At 45.3% G+C, this 22,431-nt stretch overlaps 1 protein-coding gene and 1 long non-coding RNA gene across 12 annotated transcripts in view; one reads left to right on the forward strand and one right to left on the reverse strand.

Moving 5' to 3' along the window:
- KIAA1671 (KIAA1671 ortholog) overlaps positions 1 to 22,431 on the forward strand; it is a 65,119-nt gene that overhangs the window by 36,311 nt on the left and 6,377 nt on the right. For 10 of the 11 annotated variants that reach the window (XM_023937422.2, XM_023937424.2, XM_023937421.2 and 7 more), the window contains one exon: positions 19,149 to 19,267. In XM_023937422.2, coding sequence (XP_023793190.2) covers positions 19,149 to 19,267 — 119 coding nt within the window. Of the gene's footprint in view, positions 1 to 14,713; positions 14,899 to 19,148; positions 19,268 to 22,431 lie in introns of those variants that run through there. The other variant, XM_023937432.2, reaches the window with a different exon arrangement.
- LOC111936461 (uncharacterized) lies at positions 15,325 to 16,826 on the reverse strand. Its single transcript, XR_002868157.2, has 2 exons — positions 16,134 to 16,826; positions 15,325 to 15,857 (listed from the first exon to the last, which is right to left on the reverse strand). It is a non-coding gene; the product is annotated as an uncharacterized LOC111936461 (long non-coding RNA).

Below are 22,431 nucleotides of genomic sequence, written 5' to 3' on the forward strand. Positions count from 1 at the left end.
GTCTGTGGCATTGCTGAGGGCAGGCAGACGGGTCAGCCTGGCTGAGGAGCCCCATTCCCAGCGGGAACACGAGGGAGTGCTGTTCCACCACACAGCGCTGCTGGCCTGCGGCCACATCCCCGCTCCCAGCCCAAGGACACGTGCTCAGTGCAAGGCACTTTGTTCTAATGAGGTGTGGTATTAAGTTTAATTTACCATAAAATGCTCACATGGAATAGCACATTCTAGGTTAACTTGTCGCAATAAGGGTTTTATTGAGTAAGATGTGATCATTTATAAACCTGGTAATTTTTTTGTAATGACTGTGTCGTTCCAGGCTCAGAGCAGCTGCAAGTGGGGCTGACTGTGCCTGTCCTCCCTCTCTTTCTTTTAAGTCTGGAATTGTGAATATGCTTCTGAAAAAGTTCTTCCCTGTGATGGTGATGAGGCCCTGGCACAGGGTGCCCAGAGCAGCTGTGGCTGCCCCATCCCTGGAAGTGTCCCAGGCCAGGTTGGACAGGGCTTGGAGCAGCCTGGGATTATGGAAGGTGTCCCTGCTCATTGCAGGGTTGGAACTGCATGATCTTTAAGGTCCTTTCCAACCCAAACCATTCTGTGACACGAGGCTAAGGAGGATTGCTAAACCTCATATATACACACAAAGCAGAGATAACTTCACTGCCTCCCTCCTAATATTTTGATCTAAAGTTGTTTTGACTCAGTTCCTGCTTTCCCAAGCTGTTGTCAGTGTTGCTGATGCTGGGAGACAGCCAAGTTCCCACTATTGTTCCTGTCCTTTCAGCAGTGGTGAGTTGTTCATGCAGCCAGTGTGTGTTTACTGTGCTGAAAGGAAACGGAGTTTTTAGGGAGCTACTTGAGCACAGGGAAAGTTGCTCTTTGTAGAGGGCTTTCCTCAGGATACCACAGCACTTGTACTGCAGGGCACAGGTGCTCTTAACATGTAGCTTCAGGTAAATCTGGAGCCTGAATGAAGCTTGGAAAAATGTAGTATTTGGTTTAGTGATTCATGGTAGAGATTAATAAATCCCTGGATTGTGTGCTGTCCATGTCCTGGGGAATGTGGGAACACAGGGCTGTTGTCCTGTGTATGGAAGAAGGAGGCAGTAAGAGTAAAGAGACCTGGAAGTAAAGGAAGGTGTGTGCACTCAGGGTTGTACAGCCATCGCAAATAAATCCTCTGCTCTCATCAACAAAAGGGTTAAAACGGGTGAAGGAATTATTGTAGTAACTTACAAGTGGTTTTTGGTTAATTTACTGCCATCAAGCAGTGCCTGATGTGTGTGGAAGACACGTGGAATGGTGTTTTGTAGGAGAAGATGGAAGAGCAGTGTTCAGGCAGGCGTTGGGCAGTGTGTGATCACACCAGGAAGAGCTGGAATGGGTTCGGAAGCAGCTCCTTGTTATTGATCTTTGAAGAAAGAAATCCCTTGCAGGAAAAAAAGCTCTTCCTTCAGAGTGTTCTCTGAATTTTGTGAGTCAGATCTGAGCCCTCAGTAACTGGAGATTTCCTGAGCACCCTCAGTGAGAACAAATGCTGTGACATCTCCTCAGGCACGTGGTGTGGAGCAGGAGCAGCGTGTTCTCCTGCTTGTTTCTGTGCCCTCCACTCACCCTGTGTGCCCTGGGAGAAAAGTTCAGCAGGTGAAGGTGTTTTAGGCCATGTTCTGTGCTTGAGAAGTCTCTTTCAAAGGTGTTTTGTGGTTATCTGAGCTTAACATGTCCATTGGGTCAAGTGATGGAGCAGCAGCTGTTGGACTTCCCAGGAGAGCCCTGCCTATGGCATTACTTTGTTTTTCCTCCTTGGTGCAGGGAGATCCATTGCAGACATCTTCATCCTGGATTTTTGTTTGTACAAATTAAAAACAACCTCTAACCATCTATCTTTTGCTTGGTTTGATCCCTTGCACATAAACAAATGTAAAGAAAATTATTTTAGTCCTTTCCAGCGTATTTGTGCTGTAGGAATTTCCTGTTTCTGTTTTTTCAGTTTTTCCTCCTCCATTGAGCTGGAAGGGAAGTGCTGCAGGATTATGGACATGGGCTTGCAAACAACCTCGTATATTTTTAGCTGGTTTCCTCAGCTTTAACATTGATAGCTTTGTTTTAGACTGAAACAATTCAAGGCACAAAAGCTGTATATGTTCAGGATGTTAAACTGGGCATTGCTTAGGTTCAGGAGAAACGTAATTTGGGGGACAAAAGAATTGGCGTTTTCTGAAATACTGTTGTGCTTTAGTTGTTGCAGTTATTATTGGTAGTTTTATTTCAATTAAGAACTTAGAGTAAAAATTATATTTCACAGTTACCATTATTTACTGATTTTTGTTAAGCTTGATTTAATGACATGCTACTGCAAAAGTGCCCCGAGCAGAGAAAGGATGGCTGACTTTTTGATTACAAATAAAATGGCAAAGTGAAGTTTTTCACTGATCCCATCAAGGATCACCATGGCAGTAGGATGGAAAAATCACTCTGGCAGGTATAAACAAGTATGTGGAGTGTTCATTCAGTCATGAAAACTATTAATGTGCTTTCTTTATCACAAGGGTGCTTCTGTAAGGAAAATGAGAAATGCAGATTTATATATATATATATATATATATATATATGTATTTGACTTTCTCACCAGCTCAGTTTAAAATAAAGATTTCTAAAGTAGCCATGTAGTCATAGATGGGATCTTTTCTGAAATGCTTTTGCACCTTTCTTTAAGAGCCTCTCCTATCGGTGTGCTTGTGTAAACCTTACCAGTATTGATGCAGAGCCTGTTGCCTCTGCAGCCTCTCCTTTTTCAGTAATTTGTGAGGCCTCTGGGGGCTTTCAGAATTATCTAATACAAGAAAAAGGTTTGGAAAATGGAATTTCAGCCTCTTGTAGATGGTGTGTGCAAGGGAGAAACCTTTAATGCCAAGGTCTCTCTGCAAGTTGTCCAAGATTGTGAATAACCATTAATTAGAGCTGTGGCCATGAATGTAACTTGCTTATTTTCAGCAAAATGAAAGCAGAAATCAAAACCAAATATTTGGTGTAAATATTGATATACTGGGCCTTCAGGTTACAAAAGAGATTTCTCTTATGGACAGTGTCCAAAGTCCTTGTGTTAATGCACTCCATCCATTACACTCTTTTTCCTCTCTTGGTTTTTTCCTCTTTTGACTGTACAGTGCCTGTCTACAGGTGAGGCTGTTTGAGCTTCTCAGTAAATTGCATCATTATATCACCATGAAAATTCAGAAACCCCCACAAAACAGAACAGACAAAACCACCAAGGTCTTTTGTCTTTGGCTGTGTTAAGCATCATGAGAATTCCTGGACTGGAATGGTGGGCAAGCTGGCTATCTGCCATGGAGCAGATCCTCTGCTCCAGCTGTTGAGCTTCGGTCTCTCTCTGCCAGAGGTGTAGCCATGCATTTCATTTTTACTTTAAATGAGAATTTGAAGGTGACGCAGTAAAATCTTCATGATGGGGTGTTGCATATGAGAGATTCAGGCTGTAGTTAGGAATGCTGCTCCTTCTTGGAATTGTGTTGTGACAGTTCAGTTGCACAACACAGAATACAGAGGCAAAAATAAGGAGCCTATAAAACCATGTTGTTTGTCATGTCTGAGGAGCCCAAGAATAATTGAGTCTGGAGCCGTGCAACCGAGCCCAGCCCTGCATCTTTAAATAGTCCATCATGTCAAACACAAGAGGTTAAATTAAGTTCTCTCACTAATGAAGCAGAAGGAGAGTTGGTGTGGAATGCAGGGCTGGGACAGCCTTACAAGGGCAGGCTCTGCTGCCAGGGGTGTCACAAGGTGGGACTGGAGCTGCCCGTGGTCCTCACAAGTGCTGGGTCCTGCTGTTTGTGGGTTGGATGATACCTCACAGAAAACTCTTTGGAAATGCCTGAATTAATTCTAATTGGAGTGGAGTGATAGCAGGAACCCATCACAGAGGGAGTTCCTGACTGAGGTTCACACAAGGATTGTTGTCACAGTTAGTCCAGGCTAAGGTTGCCCATCTTTCTGTCCCATCTGCTTTGCTGGAAAAGGATCCTTCAGGGGACCCAGTGAAAACTTAACCCAGGTGTCTTGGTGGGTCCTCAACTGGATTTCCTTCCCAGTTCCATGGTGCTGGGATGGAGCTGGTGGCAAGGGAACCCCATGGGCTGGAAGAGTTCACACCCACAGAGAGGCTGCAAGTCCCACCTGCCCCTCCTGGGCTGTGTGTTCTGTGCTCTGCTGCTTGCAGGCCTTCTTTAAATTGACCTTGCAATCCCACAGAGTAATTAACATAATTACATGTATTTGAGAGCAGGTGAAGCTGGGAATGAGCTGTAAGAGCCTTTTGGAAAATATAATGTGACCATGGAATTTTGTTTTGTGCAGAAGGAGGGGAGAAACAAGGGTTGTGAGGTCTTTGTGCAGGGTTGTGGTTTTGAGCTGTAGGTGGAATAGATGTTAATAATGGAACTATCCAGCAACGTTTGAATAACGAGGTCCCGTTTATACTGAGGTAATTAGTCATGCAGTTTGGGTAGCTGTGTGTGTGTGCTCTGTTTTCTGGAGCTGCAGATCCCTGACAGACCCAGAGTGAGATAATCACTCGGATTTGTCAAGGGCAGAAGATCATCTTGTGCTGTTCTTGTTCAGGAACAAACCCTCACTCTGCCAGGACTGCTGGGCTGGGGGCCAGTTAGAGAATTCTTCTCTATGAGGGAGGTGAGGCCCTGGCATAGATTGCCCAGAGAAGCTGTGGCTGCCCCTGGATCCCTGGAAGTGTCCAAAGCTGGGTTGGATGAGGCATGGAACTGGTCTAGTGGAAAGTGCCCGTGGCCTTCAAGGGAAGAGAATTCAAAGTCCATCTTGTTCCACTCCCCTGCAAGTTCAGCTGAAGTGCTGGAAAAATCTCCAGCTGTTTGAATTTGATGGTGAAGGTGCATCTGGATTGTTTTCTAAAGTGTTTTGCCCTGATGTTGAGATGTAAATCTAAGCAGTAATTTAGATGCTTCAATACCCAGCAGTGTGTTCACGTGGTACCAGAAGATCCTAAATTTAGTATTGCAGAAAGACTCAAATCAGCAGTTTTCCAATCTTCTGAGGACAAAAATGGTATATTTGGTGTAACTTTTCTTTTTCTGGGGAGGTATAATAATTCTGTAGAGCATTTTCACATCCTTCAAGTTCCATGCACATGTGAGGAGTCCTTGAAGCGAGCTGTAGGAACGCCTTGCTCTGTGCATCCAGGGTGAAATCTGGCTGTGCCTCTCCCCCTGCTTGCCCCAGGTGATATTCCAGAAGGGGAGTTAAATTTGGATTCTGCTCTGCCCGTCCTGGTGAGGTGAAGGAAGTGCTGACTAACTCACATGGCAGCTCCAGGCAGAGCTCTTGGGCTGCTATTTCAAGGGCTCCCGCATCAGATGGAGCCTGAAACCCTCTGGAATGGCAGAGTGCCCCGTGCAGCATCCCCACACTGCAGCAGGCACAGAGCTGCACTTGCAAAGGCACAGATGTTTGAAATATCACACTTAAATTTAACAGCATAGAAATGTGCAGTGAGTCTTAAATTCCAGCCTTGGGTGAAGGATCTCCATCGTTCATGGAGCACTACCCATAACTCTGGTAGGTAAATTAATTATTTTTCTTATTTCTTTACAAATCTAAGAAACACCCTGCTCTTGGGGAATCTGGTCAAAACTATCTCTTTCCATTTCCATGCAAAAATAACTCTGCAGCTCTTTAAGAGAAGAGCTGGGCGTGTGGGGAGAATTTTCTCTGTTGGCTGGATTGTCTTTAATTACTGAGGGGTTTTATAAGGCTGCAAATTCGTGAATGTTCAAAACAAATACATTCAGAAATGAGACTTAGTTAGGGAATGCTACATAGTTTCCTGGAGATAAGTTACAGGTTGGTGGAGCTGAGCTGCTAAAAACAGATTAAAAGGGAAGGCACCCTGTTTCCTCAGGGCATCTTGGGTTCATGCGTGTCTGCAAGGCACATTTCTGATACAATAAAGCTTGCGCAAGAACCATTGCATCAAATGTTATCTAGAAGTTTTTTGTTCCATTGAATCTCTTCCTGGATAGTTCAGAGGAGCAGAGGGTGATGCAAGTTCATGGTACTTTGTATGGCAAATTAAGCAACAGCCACAAACCCCCTTGAACAAACAAGAGAGCGAGCAGCTTCCAACGTGCCTGTCTTGCATCTTTCCCCTTGGTCCTGAACTAGTCTGGGCTTGACTTTGGACTTTTAAGTCCAAACTTACGTCATGAGCTTAGATTTATTGATTTAAACCCATAGCTTTTATTCTTGCTGTATTCCCAAGTGGGCTGTTCCCAGGAATTCCATGGTGACACTTGGGGTCCTCATGTTACCCTCGATTATTTTGGGTTTGTGGTACCAACCCCGTGCTCTCCCAGGGCTGGGGAGGGAGCAGAGCTGGGGAAGGGCACAGAGCCCTTGCTCACAGCAGGGAACGGTGTAGAAAAGTGGAAAAAAACTTCAGATGGTCAGACCTGTTCAGCTTTGGTTTGGGCTTCTGGCTTAATCATTATCCTGATACCACAGTCACTGACTGGGACGTGTTCTCTATGAGGCCATGAGTGGCACAGTGGGACGTGTTCTCTTTGAGGCCATGAGTGGCACAGTGAAGCAGGTACAGGTGTTGGCACTGCCCAGTGCCTGCTGAACAGCAGGAGCAGGGTGTAGGTGTGGCCCCATCCCGGTGGGAATCTTCTGGTGTGGGTGCGAGACATTCCCTGGCAGAGCCACGTTCCCCAGGAAGGGTTAAAAGCACTAAATCCACGTGACATATGCAAACTATGAATCATTCCAATAGATCTGTGCAACTCCTGCCTGCTCCGGAGCCAGCAGATGCTGTTCCCTGCGTTGCCATGGTAACCCTGCCTGTACTATAATAAAGCCCAGCCCAGATCCTTCCTTGGGCAGACCTCTGCGGCTGGTCACCTCCTCATTGTTTCCTCCCCGGAGCACAGGCGAGGCAGGGACGGAGAGGAGGCATCGGCATTCCAGAGGCAGCAGCGTTCTCCTGCCTGTATCCCGGTGTGCCTTAGCCCGGAGCGCTGGGAGCAGGAGCGGCTCCGGACAGCTGTGCATCCCGGGCTGCTCCGGGCCCTGCCAGGAGAGCAGACGTGGGGACAGTCGCTGCGTTTGTCCCTGGGCTGGGAGCCCCCCTGGAAGCAGAGGAGCTGATGTCATCCAGCAGCACTTTTGGCAGGCTCTGAGCGAGTCCCGCGGGGAAAGGCTGGACGCGCTTCCCTTCCAGCCTCCCCGGCTTCGCTCCGCAGTTCTGCCGGGAGAGAGCTCCAGGATGGTTCCGAAGGCAGCGAGGATGGTGAGGAGAGGATTCTGCTGCTGACACCCTTCTGCAGAGTTTTTTGAGAAGAATCTGGATTTATTGTTCAGAAGATCTAATCGATTTGCTTGCTAAATGGATTGTACAGGAGCGCCAGAACTTTGGTCAATGTACTCTCACCTGACGAGTGGCCGAGCCAGGAGAATAAGATTTGTTTTATCCTTCTGATATTTACAGCAAAACAAAAACTTGGCTTAAAAAGGGAGTTGCTTTTCCTGCTCTGAAATGAGAGAGTAAGAGCCTAATTCTCTGTTTGCAAATGGACTCATTTCAAGTGACTGTGTCAGGATTTAAACATTGATTTATCTCTTTAACATGGCTGAATTAAGCATGTTTTGATGGAACTCTGCAAAGCCGATTGTAAGTAGGAAAAGTCTTTTATTTTTTCCTACTTGACAAATACCAATCTCCCACCTCACATCTTTGGTTGTTTTAATTTTAGGAATATGCTGAGGGTGATAGTGCAATGCTGTTTACCTTAGCTGGAAATATTTTATACACGGAATCACTTTTCGCAAAATAAATCAGGGTTTTTAAGGAGAATATATTTTAATTGCTACTGAATATTGATATTTCATCTCTGCTGGAAAAAAAAAAAATGGATTACCTTGGAGATAAACTGACAGTGGCACAAACTCACATGACCCAGTGGATGGGCACAGTGCGGAGATCCTTGCAGGAAGCACTAAATTTAGTCACTACTGCGGTGGCTCATGAGCGGAGTGGAGGGGAAGGTGGCACCAGGACTCCCTTCAAGAGAACCTCTTCCTTCAGGCACTTTGCATCCCGGAGCAGAGAGTCCTTCCGAAGGTTTTCAGTGCGGAGTCAGCAGAGGTTTTCCTCTTTGAGGAAGAGGCAGCCCAGCTCAGAGCCACCCGAGCTTGTAAGCGATGCACCTTTTTGAGACCCTCAAGGGAGACAATTCAATGCAAACCCTCGGGTTTGCTGCAGTATTTTAATCTCATAACAAAACCTCCCTCCTGTCTGCTTTTCCACCTAAAAACAGCTCCCAAAACACCTCCAGATAGTGCTGTCTGTCTGTCTGCTCCCAGCTGCTTTCTTCCTGCAGCGCAGGTGGATGTTTTCATTTGCCAGGCAGTCAGGGTTTGGGGAATGGGAAAAATGTGGTTGATTTTGAAGCAGGACAGTAAGGTAGGACACATATTGGTCTGAAATTAAAAAGTTAAATTGAAACTGGGCTGGTGTTGGTCGTTTCCCCAGCACAGGCCAGCATGGCGTTGAGTGTGCTTCAGTATTCGTGATTTTTTCCAGTAAAAATTGCCTGAAGCTAAATTTGTAAGATCAGTGAAGTGCTGTCACTGTGCAAGCAATTTAAATGATCATTATTTCCTTCTTTTATTGAAAAATAGGTGTTTTTCTCTCTCTAGAATGCTTCCTACTTTGTCATGCCATAGAAGCAGTAGGGTCAATGTGACTTGTGAAGGCTATGGTGTGGCAGAGACAGGGTGCAATTCCTGGGAGCAAAGGAAAGGTGAAGAGCTCTTGGTTCTCCACCACTCTGTGCCAGACAGAGCCCTTTCCCCTCCCTTTTCCATTAGTCTCCAGGAGGAACTGTCTGTATTCCATGGCATGGCAAAGAGGTGGAGGAGAGGCTGATTTCCTGGGAGCTGTGGATGCCGTGATCCTCCTGGCCATTATTGACACCCCCAATTCTAGTTCTGGCACATCCTGCAAAGCAACAAATATTTGGGGTGATAGGGAGTGAAAGGGAACCAAATCTGGTTTATTCTGTTTTATTTCATGGAGAGGAGCTGAAACCAGTGGTTTTGAGCTGTACCTGAAACTGGTGATTTAAGCCCAGTGTTTGACCAGCAACTGTGGTTGAGTTGTGTGGAAAGGGGCCCCAAGCCTCGGTGCCAACATGTGGGTAAATCCAAACTCTCTGAAGTGGCTAAAATGTTTTTGGTTTCTTTTTTTTTTATTATTAAACAAAACAGTTACTCATTGTGAAGTGTAAACACAGGCAGCTGTGCCGTGGCCTGGCGGGGTTTGCTCAGGGAATGAGCGCAGGTGACGCTGCATTCCTTGGGCAGGTGTGGTGTTTGAATATAGCTCTTTCCAGTGCTCTCTATCAGCACTGGGTAGAGCATTTCTGTCCCAGCTTGCTATCCATGTCCTGTTTGGACAGACTGGGAAAGAAAATAGTGTCAAGTAAGCACAAAAGAATGAAGAAGAAAATATTTGGTAACCACTGTTACAGTGTTAGCATGGTAAAGTTCTCTTGGCTTTTTTAAGCTGGTGTTTGAGATTTATTTGAATCGTCTGAATGAGCAACTCGTGTAAAAGAAGGCTGAAAAATGGGAATGTGAAACCTGCAGAGGACAAGTGTTCTGCTGTCCTACACAGCACTGCTTACGGAGCAGAAATCAGGAGACACGGGGTGACCTTTTCACTTAAGTCACTGGTGACAGTGCTGGATCTGCTGTTCCTCTGTTTCAGCAGGAATTTTGCTTGTGCTTGGCTTCATGTGTGAATTTGGTTTCACTTGGGCTCAAACTGAGCCCTCCAAGAAGTTTGTGCTTGGTGCCATCGTGTTTGTGGCGCATGACTGGTGAATACAGACCTGGGGCTGGTACTTCTTTACCTGATTGCAACCAGGGTCCTGTCTTAGTCCTTGGAACTACTGACATTGTGCTATAAAAAACTGTGGAATGAGGAAAAAGTGTAACTCATGTAAACTGGCTTCTGCACTGCATTAGGGCTGTAGTGTAGAGCAGTTACTCGAGGCTGATGAGTTTTTAAACAAGGAGCAGCCGTGCCCATGAACTCCTGGCTGATAAAGCCACGGGCTTCCAGCTCCCTTCCCTGCTGCCACTGGTGGCTACTGGTGGAGGACTTTGCATCATACCAAGCATAGAAAGCTGTCCTAATTCAGCTCAGGCAGCACAATTTAAGTCAGTGTGAGTAAACTTCTCCACCTTCACATGCAAATCCATAGCTGCAGAAGTTTTTAGTTTGCAGTGAGACTCCTTTAATAGAAGCTGACTTTTCTTTCAGGTATTTTGATGGAGTTAATTGTCCATTTTCATCTCATGTCATCAGCTTGGTGTCTTTGTAAGAGGAGCAGAGATACATGCATTAAACATGGCCTCTGATTTAATCAGGGTCTGTCGGTCATGGTTCTATTATAGGTGTGAGATCTGGTTTCGCAGCCAGCACTGTTCTAGGTCTCAAGGTTTGTTGCCTTACAATAAAACCAGGGCAAGCTGTTTGATTCCCTTGGCTCCACTTACACTGCTAAAAAAAGTCATGGAAAACCTCAGAGGTGTTTCACACAGAACAGGGAAGATGAATTCTGGGGCTGGGAGCGGTCGATGTGTTTTACCTAAATTGCTCCAATACTTGCTAAAAATAACACCAAAGTGCATTTAATAGTGGTTTGCTTTTGGTGTACCAGGCAGTCAAACAAAATGGTGTTTTCATTCAAAATTCATCTGGCAGTGTCACGTTTGGATTCAGTTTTTAATTCCAAAATAAAGATGGAAGTGGAGTGATTTGTTTGATGCACGTGTCCCAGATGTGCTGGGAGGGCACTTAGTGCTTTTTGAGGGTTTTTTGTTGTATCCTACAGCCCTTTCCCTGCTAGAGGCTGAAATTCCCATCCTAGTTTTTATTAATCTTCCCAGATGTTTCATTCTAAGCTTGTACAGCTGATGCTGGGGAAAGCTGGTGGACTCTGCCTTTTCCCATCAAACAAGATCTCTTTCTGGAGCAGGTGAGGGTCCTGGTTTGAGTTCCACACCTGCATTCACCTGGGACTGTCTCTGCTTATAAAAGAGCTTTGATCTGCAGTGCCTGTTATGTTGTACCCAAGTCTGTCTGCAAAAAGTTTGTCCTTTGTGGTGAACATCCTTCAACAAACGACTGGTAAAGAGAAATTACTACAAGTTGGCACTTTGATTCTGAACTTGGAATAGGTGCAGGCCCTACAGTGAATAGTTTCTGGATTGTTCTGCCCTAATATTCACTGAGAGCATGAGTTGCACTCAAAAATAATATTTTGGTACTATCAGTAAATGGAATTTTAATCTTTAAGTTTTATCTTTAAATTCCCAGGGAGCTGTTAGGGTTGGGGGAAGCAAGTTTGCAGCAAGCAGGCTTTAAAAATGAGTTGTTTGTCTTGTTTGGAGCTGGGGGGAGGAGTGAAGCTGTTCAGTTTAATTAATGAAGATACAAGGGCCAGTGCTGAAACAGTTCCTGCTTTTTCATTCTTAATAACTTCTCTTTGGTTTAACAGGCCATGAACGTAGCTGGCAGATAAATCTGGGCCAGAAACTCATAGTGATGGGCATTTGGTAGCTGCCTTGTTGTTCTCCCATTATTTTGACAGGAATAATTATTTAAACTACTTTACTCAGTGATTTCACTTAGACTGACTGCAAGGAGTTGATTTTTACCGTGCTCTTAAACAAGAAGAAAATAGCATAAATAAATTTAGAGCTGATATTTTGTGCTCATCCACCTTGCTGCCTTTTTTTTTTGTTTGTTTAAAAGCTCTCAATGATAGCTTTTGGGGGAAATAAATTGTATTATACACAAACTTCTCTGAACACAAGCCTTAGAATCATAGAATCCCAGAAGAATTTGGGTTGAAAGGAGGCTTTAAATTATCCAGTCCCACCCTCTGCCATGGGCTGGGACACCTTGCAGTATCCCAGGCTGTTCCAACCTGTCCTTGGACACTTCCAGGGATGGGGCAGCCTGTGCCAGGGCCTCCCCACCCCTCACATCCTCCCTATCCTGGCAATCCATTTTTATTGAAATTGGTAATGTGAAAGTCTTGGGAAGCTCTCCTGGTGTTCACTGGGGGGGTGACTGTGTGTGTGTTTTGACTGCTGTCTCCTAAAACATCTGAGCTGTTCGAGCTGTGTGTTGAAACGAGCATGTTTGTTATTCACTTGTTGTCAGGAAATCCTATCACTTTCTGTACATCTTTATTTCCAGGCTTTAAGTTAACGAGCACTTTTTTCCCAGGAATATTTGTTTGAAGTTTAACTTGTGTCTCATGTGGAGAGACGTGAACTGTGCAGAAGAGCTGTGAAATGCAGCATTTCGAGTAGGAGGTGTTGATTTCAACCATGCAGCTTTTCAAAAAAAAGCAAATCTATTCCCTCCTTGGCACCCCAGTATGAAATTGCCTTGTTCTGGCTTGTGCCTCCTGCAGTGTTGAAGTCGAGGGATCCTGTTCCACGCTCACTGCCAGGTTTTATTAACACTGATGGGAGTTACACGTGCCCTGGGGAGAGCCTGGGTTCCCTGGCGCTGCTCAGGATCTTCCTGATGGAGCCTCTGGCTCCTTCCTGCTGCCTTGGCTTTCTTAGGGGTTCATTCCTTATCAGCTTGGCTGCCTGAGGCTGAAAAGGAAATTTAATCCAGTGATATAGGAGGGGTTTTAAAGATATTCCCAGCTAGTTCCTCTGCTGTGCTGTGGTGTTGTTCGTTCCCACCTCTCAGAGGAAGTGCTGGTGTGGCTCACTCAGCCCAAGCACAGCTTATACTTAGAATTAGATCCTCATCTGCTTTTTGCACTAGGAGTCAACCTCTGCTTCATCTTCAGCCTTGCCCTGAACCACCTGAGTGTTCACAGTGGGGCAGAGCTGCTCAATTTGCAGGGTAGAAAAAACTACAAACTCTCAAATGTCTTTGAAATCCTCTGTGGAATGATGAGGGTAACAGCACCAGGAGTCACTGCAGGAGCAGGGAGCTGATGTCACTGCATGATTGTAACCAGATCCCTGGCAAAACCAACTTCATCTGCATTAATTTGACCACATTCTCTGTTGTGGCCAGAATCGATGCAGGGTAGACTTTGGGTCTCTCTTTGGTGCTGCAGCCCTGTGCCAGGGCTTTACCACCCTCACAGGCAAGAATTTCTCCCTAATATCTGATCTAAACCTGCCCTATGCCAGCTCAAATCCATTCCCCTCCACGTCCTTGTCCAAAGTCCCTCCCTCTCCAACTCTCTTGGAGCTCCTTTAGTACATCTGCTGTGCTGAAATTTTTCCTGTGGCTTTCCAGGGGGGAAAGGGTCGGGATTCAGTCCTGTGCAACAATGTGGAAGCAATGGAAAGGTGGAGAATTAGACCCGTCACCCTCTAAAAACAACTCCTGTTTCGTAAGGGAAACGCTGTCAGGCTTTAGCATCAGGAATGTAATTGGTGGTTGGGTATCGTATCCCTGTGGAAGAGGCAGGGAAAACTCATATGGAGAGGCAGCCCAGGGTTGCATAGCAACAGGGAGGCTGTCGGGGCTGATGGCATTTATGAGATGCTTGGTACCGTGGGACTGGAACGTACTCCACTGCCCATGGGAGAGGGAAACATCCATTATTTAAAGGATTTTTGAGCAGAGCAGTGGAGCTCCTTAGGATCTAAGAGAGCTAAATGTGTTGTGAGAGTGCTCACAGTCACATGGGGCACACGTGTGTTTCTCCAGGCGTTGCTTGTGCATTCAGCAGCAGCAGCAGCTCCAGTTCTTCACATAAAACCAGCTTGTCCTGCCCAGCCCAGGATGAGCTGGGGCCAGCAGCATCATGGAATGGTCTGGGTTGGGAGGGACCTTAAAGATCATCCCATTCCAGCCTCTGCCACAGGCAGGGACACCTTCCACGATCCCAGGTAGCTCCAAGCCCTGTCCAACCTGGCCTGGGACACTTCCAGGGATGGGGCAGCCACAGCTTCTCTGGGCAACCTGTGCCAGGACCTCACCCTGCTCACAGGGAAGAACTTTTTCAGAAGCATATTCACAATTCCAGACTTAAAAGAAAGGGAGGACGGGCACAGTCAGCCCCACTTGCAGCTGCTCTGAGCCTGGAACGACACAGTCATTACAAAAAAATGACCAGGTTTATAAATGATTACATCTTACTCAATAAAACCCTCCCCAGCTCTCTTGGAGCCCCTTTAGACACTGAAAGGCCATAGTAAGGTTTCCCTGGAGCCTTCTCTTTTCCAGGCTGAATAACCCCAGCTTTCCTGGGGAAAGATAAGAGCTCCATCCCTCTTACCACCTTCCTGGCCTCCTCTGGACTCACACCAACATCTCCATGTGCTCCCTGTGCTCACACCCCACAGAGGGATGCTCCACTTGAGCAGACACCACGGCCACTCACTGCCATCTCCTTACCTGCTGACCACCCTGCAGGTGGCTGTGTCGGGGTGTAGAGCCCAGGAGGTTCTGAGGTGGATTAATTCCATTAATTCTGTCCCTGCTCTTGGGGCTGGTCCCCAGGGATGGGGGCAGTGCTGTGCTCTTTGGGGCTGTTGTGCTGGCCAGGGTGTTGGGGAGGGCTGTAACTCATCCCTGAGCTCAGCTGGGCAGTTCCTGGAACTCTTTATCTGGGGCTGCAGCAGAGAGGGTGGGGGCAGAAGGAACGATCCGCTAGGCACTGACTCCATTCAGCAATTAATTAAAGCTGGAGTTGGCTGATCTCACCAGTCTGAATCCCACCTGATTGCTGGGAATTAAGAGGAGCTGGAGCCATGACTTACTCCTTATGGGCAGCATTCATTGGATGGATAGTAAGTATAGATGGAAATCCTGGGATCCTCTTCCCGCTTGCTGCCTTGGCATTTGGGTACTTCCAAATTAAAATCCATGGGCTGTGACCCATAGACCCTCTTATTGTGGTGGGGTTTTCAGTGTTGGTTTCAATCTGATTTTATGTTCTGATAATTCTGTTAGTGCTTCAAAATGTATAGTTCACCTCTTAGTCCTTAGAATCCTTGGAATAATTGTGGAATAATTGAGGTTATAAAGGACCTCTGGAGCTCATCAAGCCCAGCATCCCATTCAAAGCAGAATCAACTACAAAATAATACCATAAAATATGAATAGGTGGAGGTCTATGTCTGTATTCATGGCATGCTGCAGGGAAACAGCTGGAATTCTTTGGGGGATTTGTAAGGACTTGTGAGCTCTGCTAAAATGGGGTGTCACACTTTAGGGATAATTTGACCACATTTTTTGCTTCTTTAATTAAAGTAAGGAGAGAGGAAAATGAAAAAAATAAAAATAAAAAAGAAAAAGCAATCCTCTTCAAGAGGATCAGCACCATTTTTTCTCTGAGTTGTATATTAGCAAGGCAGATGGTCAAAACTTCCTTCCATTGTGCAATTCCTCTTCATACCCAATCCATGCCAATGGAATTTAGCTCTGAACATTCACACTCAAGCTGTGGGCTGTCACTTTGGCTGGCTGATGTCTCGGGCTCCTTGGCAAACAAAGATATTTTTGAAACTGTCTGTGCAGCTTCTGACTCAGGAGATCTCTCGGAGCTGCTGTTCCTCTGTGCCAGGTATTCATTTCCCATCAGTGCAGGAGGGTTTTGCACATTTATGTCTGCATTGACCCAGAGTTTGGGGTAATTTTGGGGCTGCTGGGAGACCAAGGTTGTGTATGCATCATTTTCAGGAACGGGAAATTGCAGGAGTAATCAGCCCTGGACTGTAGCCAAGCCCAGCTTAATTCCATGGGAGGACTGAAAGAGGCATAATCATAATGGATCATTTTAGAAGAAGAACCAGAGGCAAAGCAGGACACAGCTCAGCTGCTTTATTTTATAGAAAAATTAAGTAGATTTTTTTCCCTGGCTCCTGATGTAAGAATTGGGAAGTTAAAGATCAAAGCTTGGAGAATTACAGCATTTGAAACCTGGATTTTATTTGATTTGTGGGATTTCTGTGTCACCATAAATTAGAAATGTTCTAATTTGAGTTTATTTTGTGTGCTAAAAAGACACCAGACCCCTCTTTACCTTCTTATTCCTTTGGAACGATTTGTTTTCCAGTTTTCTGAATATTCTGTTTATGGAGGAAATGTCTGTACATGAAATCTGGCTTCATGTATTGACTGCCTTGAGTCTTTCAGGAGTGTGATGACAATGATAGAAAAGAGATCTTCAAGAGGAAAGCTGAAACTCTTCATTCTTGCTAATAATCATCTTCTGGCAAGGAGAATCTTCCTGGTTTGTTGTGACTTCCTTCCTCAGCACCCCCTCTCCTCCGAGCTGCTGCACAGGCTATAAATTGCTTTTCTGCACCACCCTCAGTGCCCCCAGCCAACACCTCCTCCACCAGCCAAGGAGAGGATCAGCTCCTCTTCCCACTCCTTATTTTTGTGCTTGGTACCTAGAGAACATTTATTTTTTTCCAATTAATCGTTTGGCACCTTAAAAAGTACATGTTGAAAGGGAAGGACACAATCGTCTTGAAACAAGCAGCTTCCTCCAGAGGCAAAATGAAATAATGATTCTGAGTATAACAAAGTCTTTAGAACATAGAGAGCTTTAGATTTCCTCGAGTTTGGAGTGTTTTATTCCTGACATTTCAGCTTCTTTTGTCATATTGAACTTATCTTCACAATGTCTTCAGAAGCAGTAATTTTATTTCTTTTTCAAGCCTGTTTTGGGTTTAGCACAGAGAAGTAACTCTGCTGATGGTGTCATTCTGTCCAGCAGTGTAAAACGTTGTTAGGTATTACTGAACCTTCACAGGAGTGGTGTCTTTGCATCTAAACTTGACCCCTGTGGCTGCTGAGCCCTTCTTATCTGGGCTGTCCACACCCCTCCTGTAGAGCCCCCAGGGTCCTGATAACCCAGTGCTGTGTAAACAAGGGCTCCCCACTGCAACACCACAAAAGCTGCTCCTTTTCCTGCTCCTAAACTTTCCAGTCTAATTTCTATTAAATTCTGGTGGTTGCAAATAAAATGGTGCCACGTGTAGAGGTAATGGGCTTTAGTCGTAATCAGTGGAAAATACTGTATGGATTGATTAGAAGAGTGGGGTAGCTCATGATGTGGGATTGGCATTGAAAAAAATTCATAATAAGCATCAAGATGGAAAAAAAAAAACCATCCCTGAATGAGCATGGACAGTTGGGAGGGAAGTGGGACGAGCCATTGGTATTTGTTAGTGCCTTTCCTAGAAGGGCAGCCACCAACCAAAGGTGCTGTGGCCACTGGGTGAGAGCTCAGCCCAGGAGTTCCTGGAGCAAATTATGGGATTGGGAAGCTGCAGAGGGAATTTGTGGAAGGTAAAACATCCAGCCAAGCCGAGCAGGAGGAAATGCCCTGTGGTTTCTAGGAAATACCAGACTATCTCCCGTGTTGGAAGCAGCGTGTGCCTGGCTCGCGTCTGAAATCTTGTACCTGGCATGGGAAATGTAAGAGCTTCACTCGCCTCCAGGCATTCATGTACATTTCCCTATTTAGATATCTATGTAGGATAGGTTGGGCTCCATCTTTCTGAGGTTTTTTTCACAACCTTGAAGATCCTATGATTGTATAAAGTGTAAGAACCAGGGAATTCTGGGCCTGCAGGAACATCTGCAGTATGAAAGGCAGGAAACGTCTGTTCTGTGTAGCTCACAAACTGAGCCTTTTTTACTTGAGTGCTGCAAACAGAATTTAACTTGGTCTTTGACTTTGAGGTGCATGGTGATAGTTGGATTAAATGGTGGAGCCTTTTGTATTTTCTTTGCATTAAAACACACTTTGTCAGCAGCAATGAGCACAACAGGACTGGAGAGAGGCTGTGGCCACTGGGAAATAAGAACTGGTTATGAGAGCTGGAAGTATTGTGGGACTCCTTCAGTAGCCAGGTGTCAGCACTGCTGAATTATCCTTAATGGTTTTATAGTCTTAAGGCAGCATTCTTTAGGTGTACAAAATTAAGGAAATAAATAAACATGCAATTTCTCCTTTTTCCACCAATAATATGAAGGAATTCTACGTATTAAATATGGGATTTCTTTATTATTGTTACTTTGTGTGTGCTGCCTGAAGAGAAGATGTGTTCTAGTCCCAGCACCGTGTTCTGTTCAGTGGGTTGGAGGCAGTGGGTACCTACAAAGAGAGAAAAATCCTTGGATTTTTCCAAGGGCAGGTGGAAAACCATGTAATTTGCTGTCAGATAAAATCTTGATAAACAAAACTGATCTGGAGCTGAAAGCCGTGTTTGTATTTGTTCAGGGTAATAAAGGTGAAAGGGACCAACAGTTAATTATCTGCTCCCAATGTGGGATTTCAGGAACTTTTGGAGCTCCCTGAATAACTCAGCACAACTGCAGGGCTGGGTTGACAGTGCTGCAAAATCTGGGCTGCCAGCACTGACCCACTTCTCTCCCTGGAAAGGGATCTACTCATTCCTTCTTAGGAAAGCAGCAGATCCATGGAATAAAAATCAGGAGAGGAGAGGTGAGAGTAAAACAAAGCAAACCCACCGTGGTCTGTCCTGCACTGGGTTTGGATGTCACATCAGTTTGTACGAGGCTTTTTGTGTCTGGCTCTGTGCTTATTTATTTATGCATTTTATTTTGAATGTCTTCCAAAGAATGCTTGGAAAAAAAGAGGGGGAAAAAAAAGGCTAATTTCATTAAACCCAGGAAAATAGCAGTGGAGTTGATGTTTGTCTGCTGTGCTTGAGGAGATGAAATGTCATTCCCAGCAGAATTCCTTGTGCTTGCTTAGGTGCTTTGAGAAGTTCTTTGCAACCTGAGATAAGAGCAGTATTAAAGCATCATGGAGTTCCTGAAACCAGAGAGTCAGCTCCAACCTCTGGAATCCATTATTTGCCCGGGAAAACAATTACTGTAATTATTGTACAGAGAATTATCGTACAGAGAATTGTCGCTCCCAGTTCGCAGCAGCTCTTCGTGTTTAGGTTCATTCCCAGTCAGCCAAGTTTAATTGTCAGATTCCAAGCCACGATTGCCAATAAAATCTGTTAATCCCTCAGCCAGGGGCTGCCACTGACTGCAGGTTTTGTTGCAGGACCAGCTGAGGCAATGCTTCTCCAGGCAGCCGCCGGGGGCGAAGGACACGGACACGCTGGTGCAGGAGCCCGACAGCCAGTACGGCACCTGGAACGAGCAGCGGCACAGCAGCGACAGGTGAGGGCTTCCCTCAGCTCAGGGATGAGGGGAAATGCTGGAATCCCACAATCCCAGGATGGTTTCATGCTGGAAGGGCTTTAAAGATCATCTCATTCCAACCCTGGGCCGTGGGATACCTTCTGCTAGAGGAGGTGGCTCCCAGTCCTGTTCTTGGACATTTCTATTTGTTTTCTTTCTTTATAAATCTGATTTTCTGGCATTGCAATTCCTTTAGCAATGCTACCAGGTGGGCTGAATGGCAAAATTCAGCAAAAAATCCCTACAGAATACTCTACAGAATAGCAGAGTGGCAAAATCCATCTGGAACAGGGACTCTGGGCCTCAGGTGGGGTGACACAGGGTACATCTCTCCATGCCCACAACTCAGACTCTCAAGTGTTTTATTGGTGGTGAAGTGGAGGATGAAATGGAATATCATTTGAGTGAAACTGATATTGAGTATTGCTGATGCTTTTCTGTTCTTAGAATGATTTAGTGAAATAAACCTAGAGCAGCAAAGTGTGAGGTTTTTTTATAGTTCACACCTGTTGTGTAAATTACAGCTTGATCTACCCTGAACTCATGTCCTGTCTGCTCAGTGTGGTATGAAAATAGCGTTTTATCTGGTTTTTAATGCTATACTTGTTGGGATCTTACAGCAGACATTAATGTCAATTACGTTTGGTTTGTTCTGCACTTGAGAACTGTGTGTTATAAATATTTTATTGCTTATGAAATCAGGGTAACAACCAGCTCGAGGTTCAGCAGCCGAGTGAGTGCCAACAGTGACAGCCAGGCTGCTGTAAAATTAACTTGGATTCCAGGATGGTACAGACATTTCTGAGATCAGTTTCTTAACAAAGGTGCTTGTCTCAGCTTCAGAGCAGACAGCACTGGAGTTATTTCAATCCATCCATCCTGATTAGAACAGCTCCACCTAAACATTCCAGTTCACTGAAGGATTGAACTCAATCCTGTGTGCTGGAATTTTGTTTGCACTGCAAGAAATATTTAGGTTTTGCCTTTTTACAGCATAATGGTGACAGTGTGGAGACTCTTCAGCATTTTGCCACCCCATTGCTCTGCTTTATTTTGACTTACAGCTCATTGCAGGAGAATTACTGCTGTATTAATTCAGGCACTTGAAGAGAAATGAGATTAATGTACTTTTAAATAATGGAAGTCTTCCTGGAATATATTGAACGTGCATTTTATCTGCAGTTTATTTTGGATGCAGTCCCTGGAGCAGTGCAGACATTCTCCTCATGTTGCTGAGGGTGCTCTGAGCAGGGCTCTGCCTTTGGTGCCTCCTCCTCGCCCCAGCTGGAGGCAGGAACTCACAGGAGATGTTGATGGTTGAGTTTTCCTGTTTGGCCTGGCTCACTTCCCTCGGAGCATTTCCACTGCCAGCCCCACGGTGTCACATCCTGCAGGGACCAAACAGTGTCCCAGGCTCCTGCTGTGCTGGGGGAACCTCCAGTCTGGGGCATTTCCCAGTACTGGAGCCATGGAGGGATTATTTTAGGAGTGTTCCGTTAGTGCTGCTGTGAATGACCTCATCTTCATGGAATCACAGAGTCCTTCAGGTTGGAAAAGCCCTCCAAGATCACCAACTCCAACCTTCACCTGAATCCCACTGTGGCCATTAAACCAAGCAGTGCCACCTCTGCTTGGCATTTGAACACTTCAGGGATGGGGAGCCCTGGAATTTGAGCCCTTCCTGGATGGTGACTCGCTCCTCTGGGAGAGAAAGGGAATTTTGAAGTCAAAAGCCATAACTTCATGGTAACAGGATGAACACAGTCCTTTTCCTAGATGAGCTTTTGGAAGGTGAAGGAAAAGGAGTATTTTCCTCTAGAACTGAGTCACTGCTGGAATTAGTGTAAGGAGCTGCTCTGGGCTGGTTCCAGTGGGTTTTGACCAGTAACTCCTTGGGATGGACAGAGATGAAACCATCTCCTCCATTTTGCAGGCGTTAATTGGATTTTTCTTAGTTTATCTAAAAGATTTTATTCTAATTTTCCTCAAGTGCTTTAACAAGCTTTTCCAAGTTGGCACTTTTAAAACTCTTTAAGGTTAGAACAGTCTTCATAAGGAAGATTACTGTTTTTTACAGGAAAGGAATTGTTTCTAAGTGATGTTTCCATACAGCTCTGACTCCTCATTTCACAGGCTGAAGCAACACCTTCTTTATGGCCTTTATACACTGTCTTGCTAAAACTAATTAAATTTAATTGCAGTTGAAAGTGAGGATTGCTGTCAGCTTATTGCCTATTGTGCTAACCATCCTGCTGGGTTTGTGTGCACCACATGAGGGATGATGTCTCAGAGAAGTGTCTATAAATGCACCTGTGGAACATGGGGGCATCTCATGGATGTGCTCACAAACCCTGAAATCATAATGAAGTAATAGAAAGAGGTACATGATATATCTCAGTAATGAGAACTGAAAATACATTTTCAATTTCATTTTTCTGAGGGGAATTTTCCCCCTAATTTGCTGTTCACTGGAAAGAATCCACTGCACATAACAAGGTTTGGACTCCAGGCATCCTTCCCACGTTCAGGGATGAGCTGTGCCACAGGGGTTGAGGTATGGGGCTTTAATTTGTGCGGGAACTCTAAAGGAGGATCCATTGGGAAGGTTTGGGAATGAGGAACCACCAACCAATGCTAATTCAGCTGGATTTCTGTCACATCTTACTCTCAAATATTTCAGTTTTAAAAACCTCAGTGAATTGTATCAGCTGCAGGGAAGGGACTTTTTGGAGACATGCAAATCTAACAGGATCCTTTCAACTTTAATTTCCATGAAAGGTCCTGCAGATTGTCCCTTCTTCCATATAGCAGTGGCTCTAAAGCCTAATGCTGCAGATACAAAATGTCATTTGAAGCAAAAATCCTAGACAAAAACTTTCCCCCAGAGCTCATTAGTGCCATTCTTAATTATCCTGGGGCCCACTGGTGATGGAGGGAAGCAGCATTCCCTCTGCTCGTGTGCTGAAAACCCTCTGGGCAGTGTCTGCTCTGCCAGACTGGACATTGTACCACGAGCTGCTGCTGCTGGAATGCTGTTATCCAGCAGTAAACTCCTGAGTGTTCTTCTCCTGGGACTGCTGTACCAAATACTAATGTTTATTGCTTAAAAGGTGTGCATATATTGATATATATGTTGTTTTTTT

This window comes from Cyanistes caeruleus, chromosome 18 (assembly GCF_971803275.1).
Source record: "Cyanistes caeruleus chromosome 18, bCyaCae1.hap1.1, whole genome shotgun sequence".
NCBI lineage: Eukaryota > Metazoa > Chordata > Aves > Passeriformes > Paridae > Cyanistes > Cyanistes caeruleus.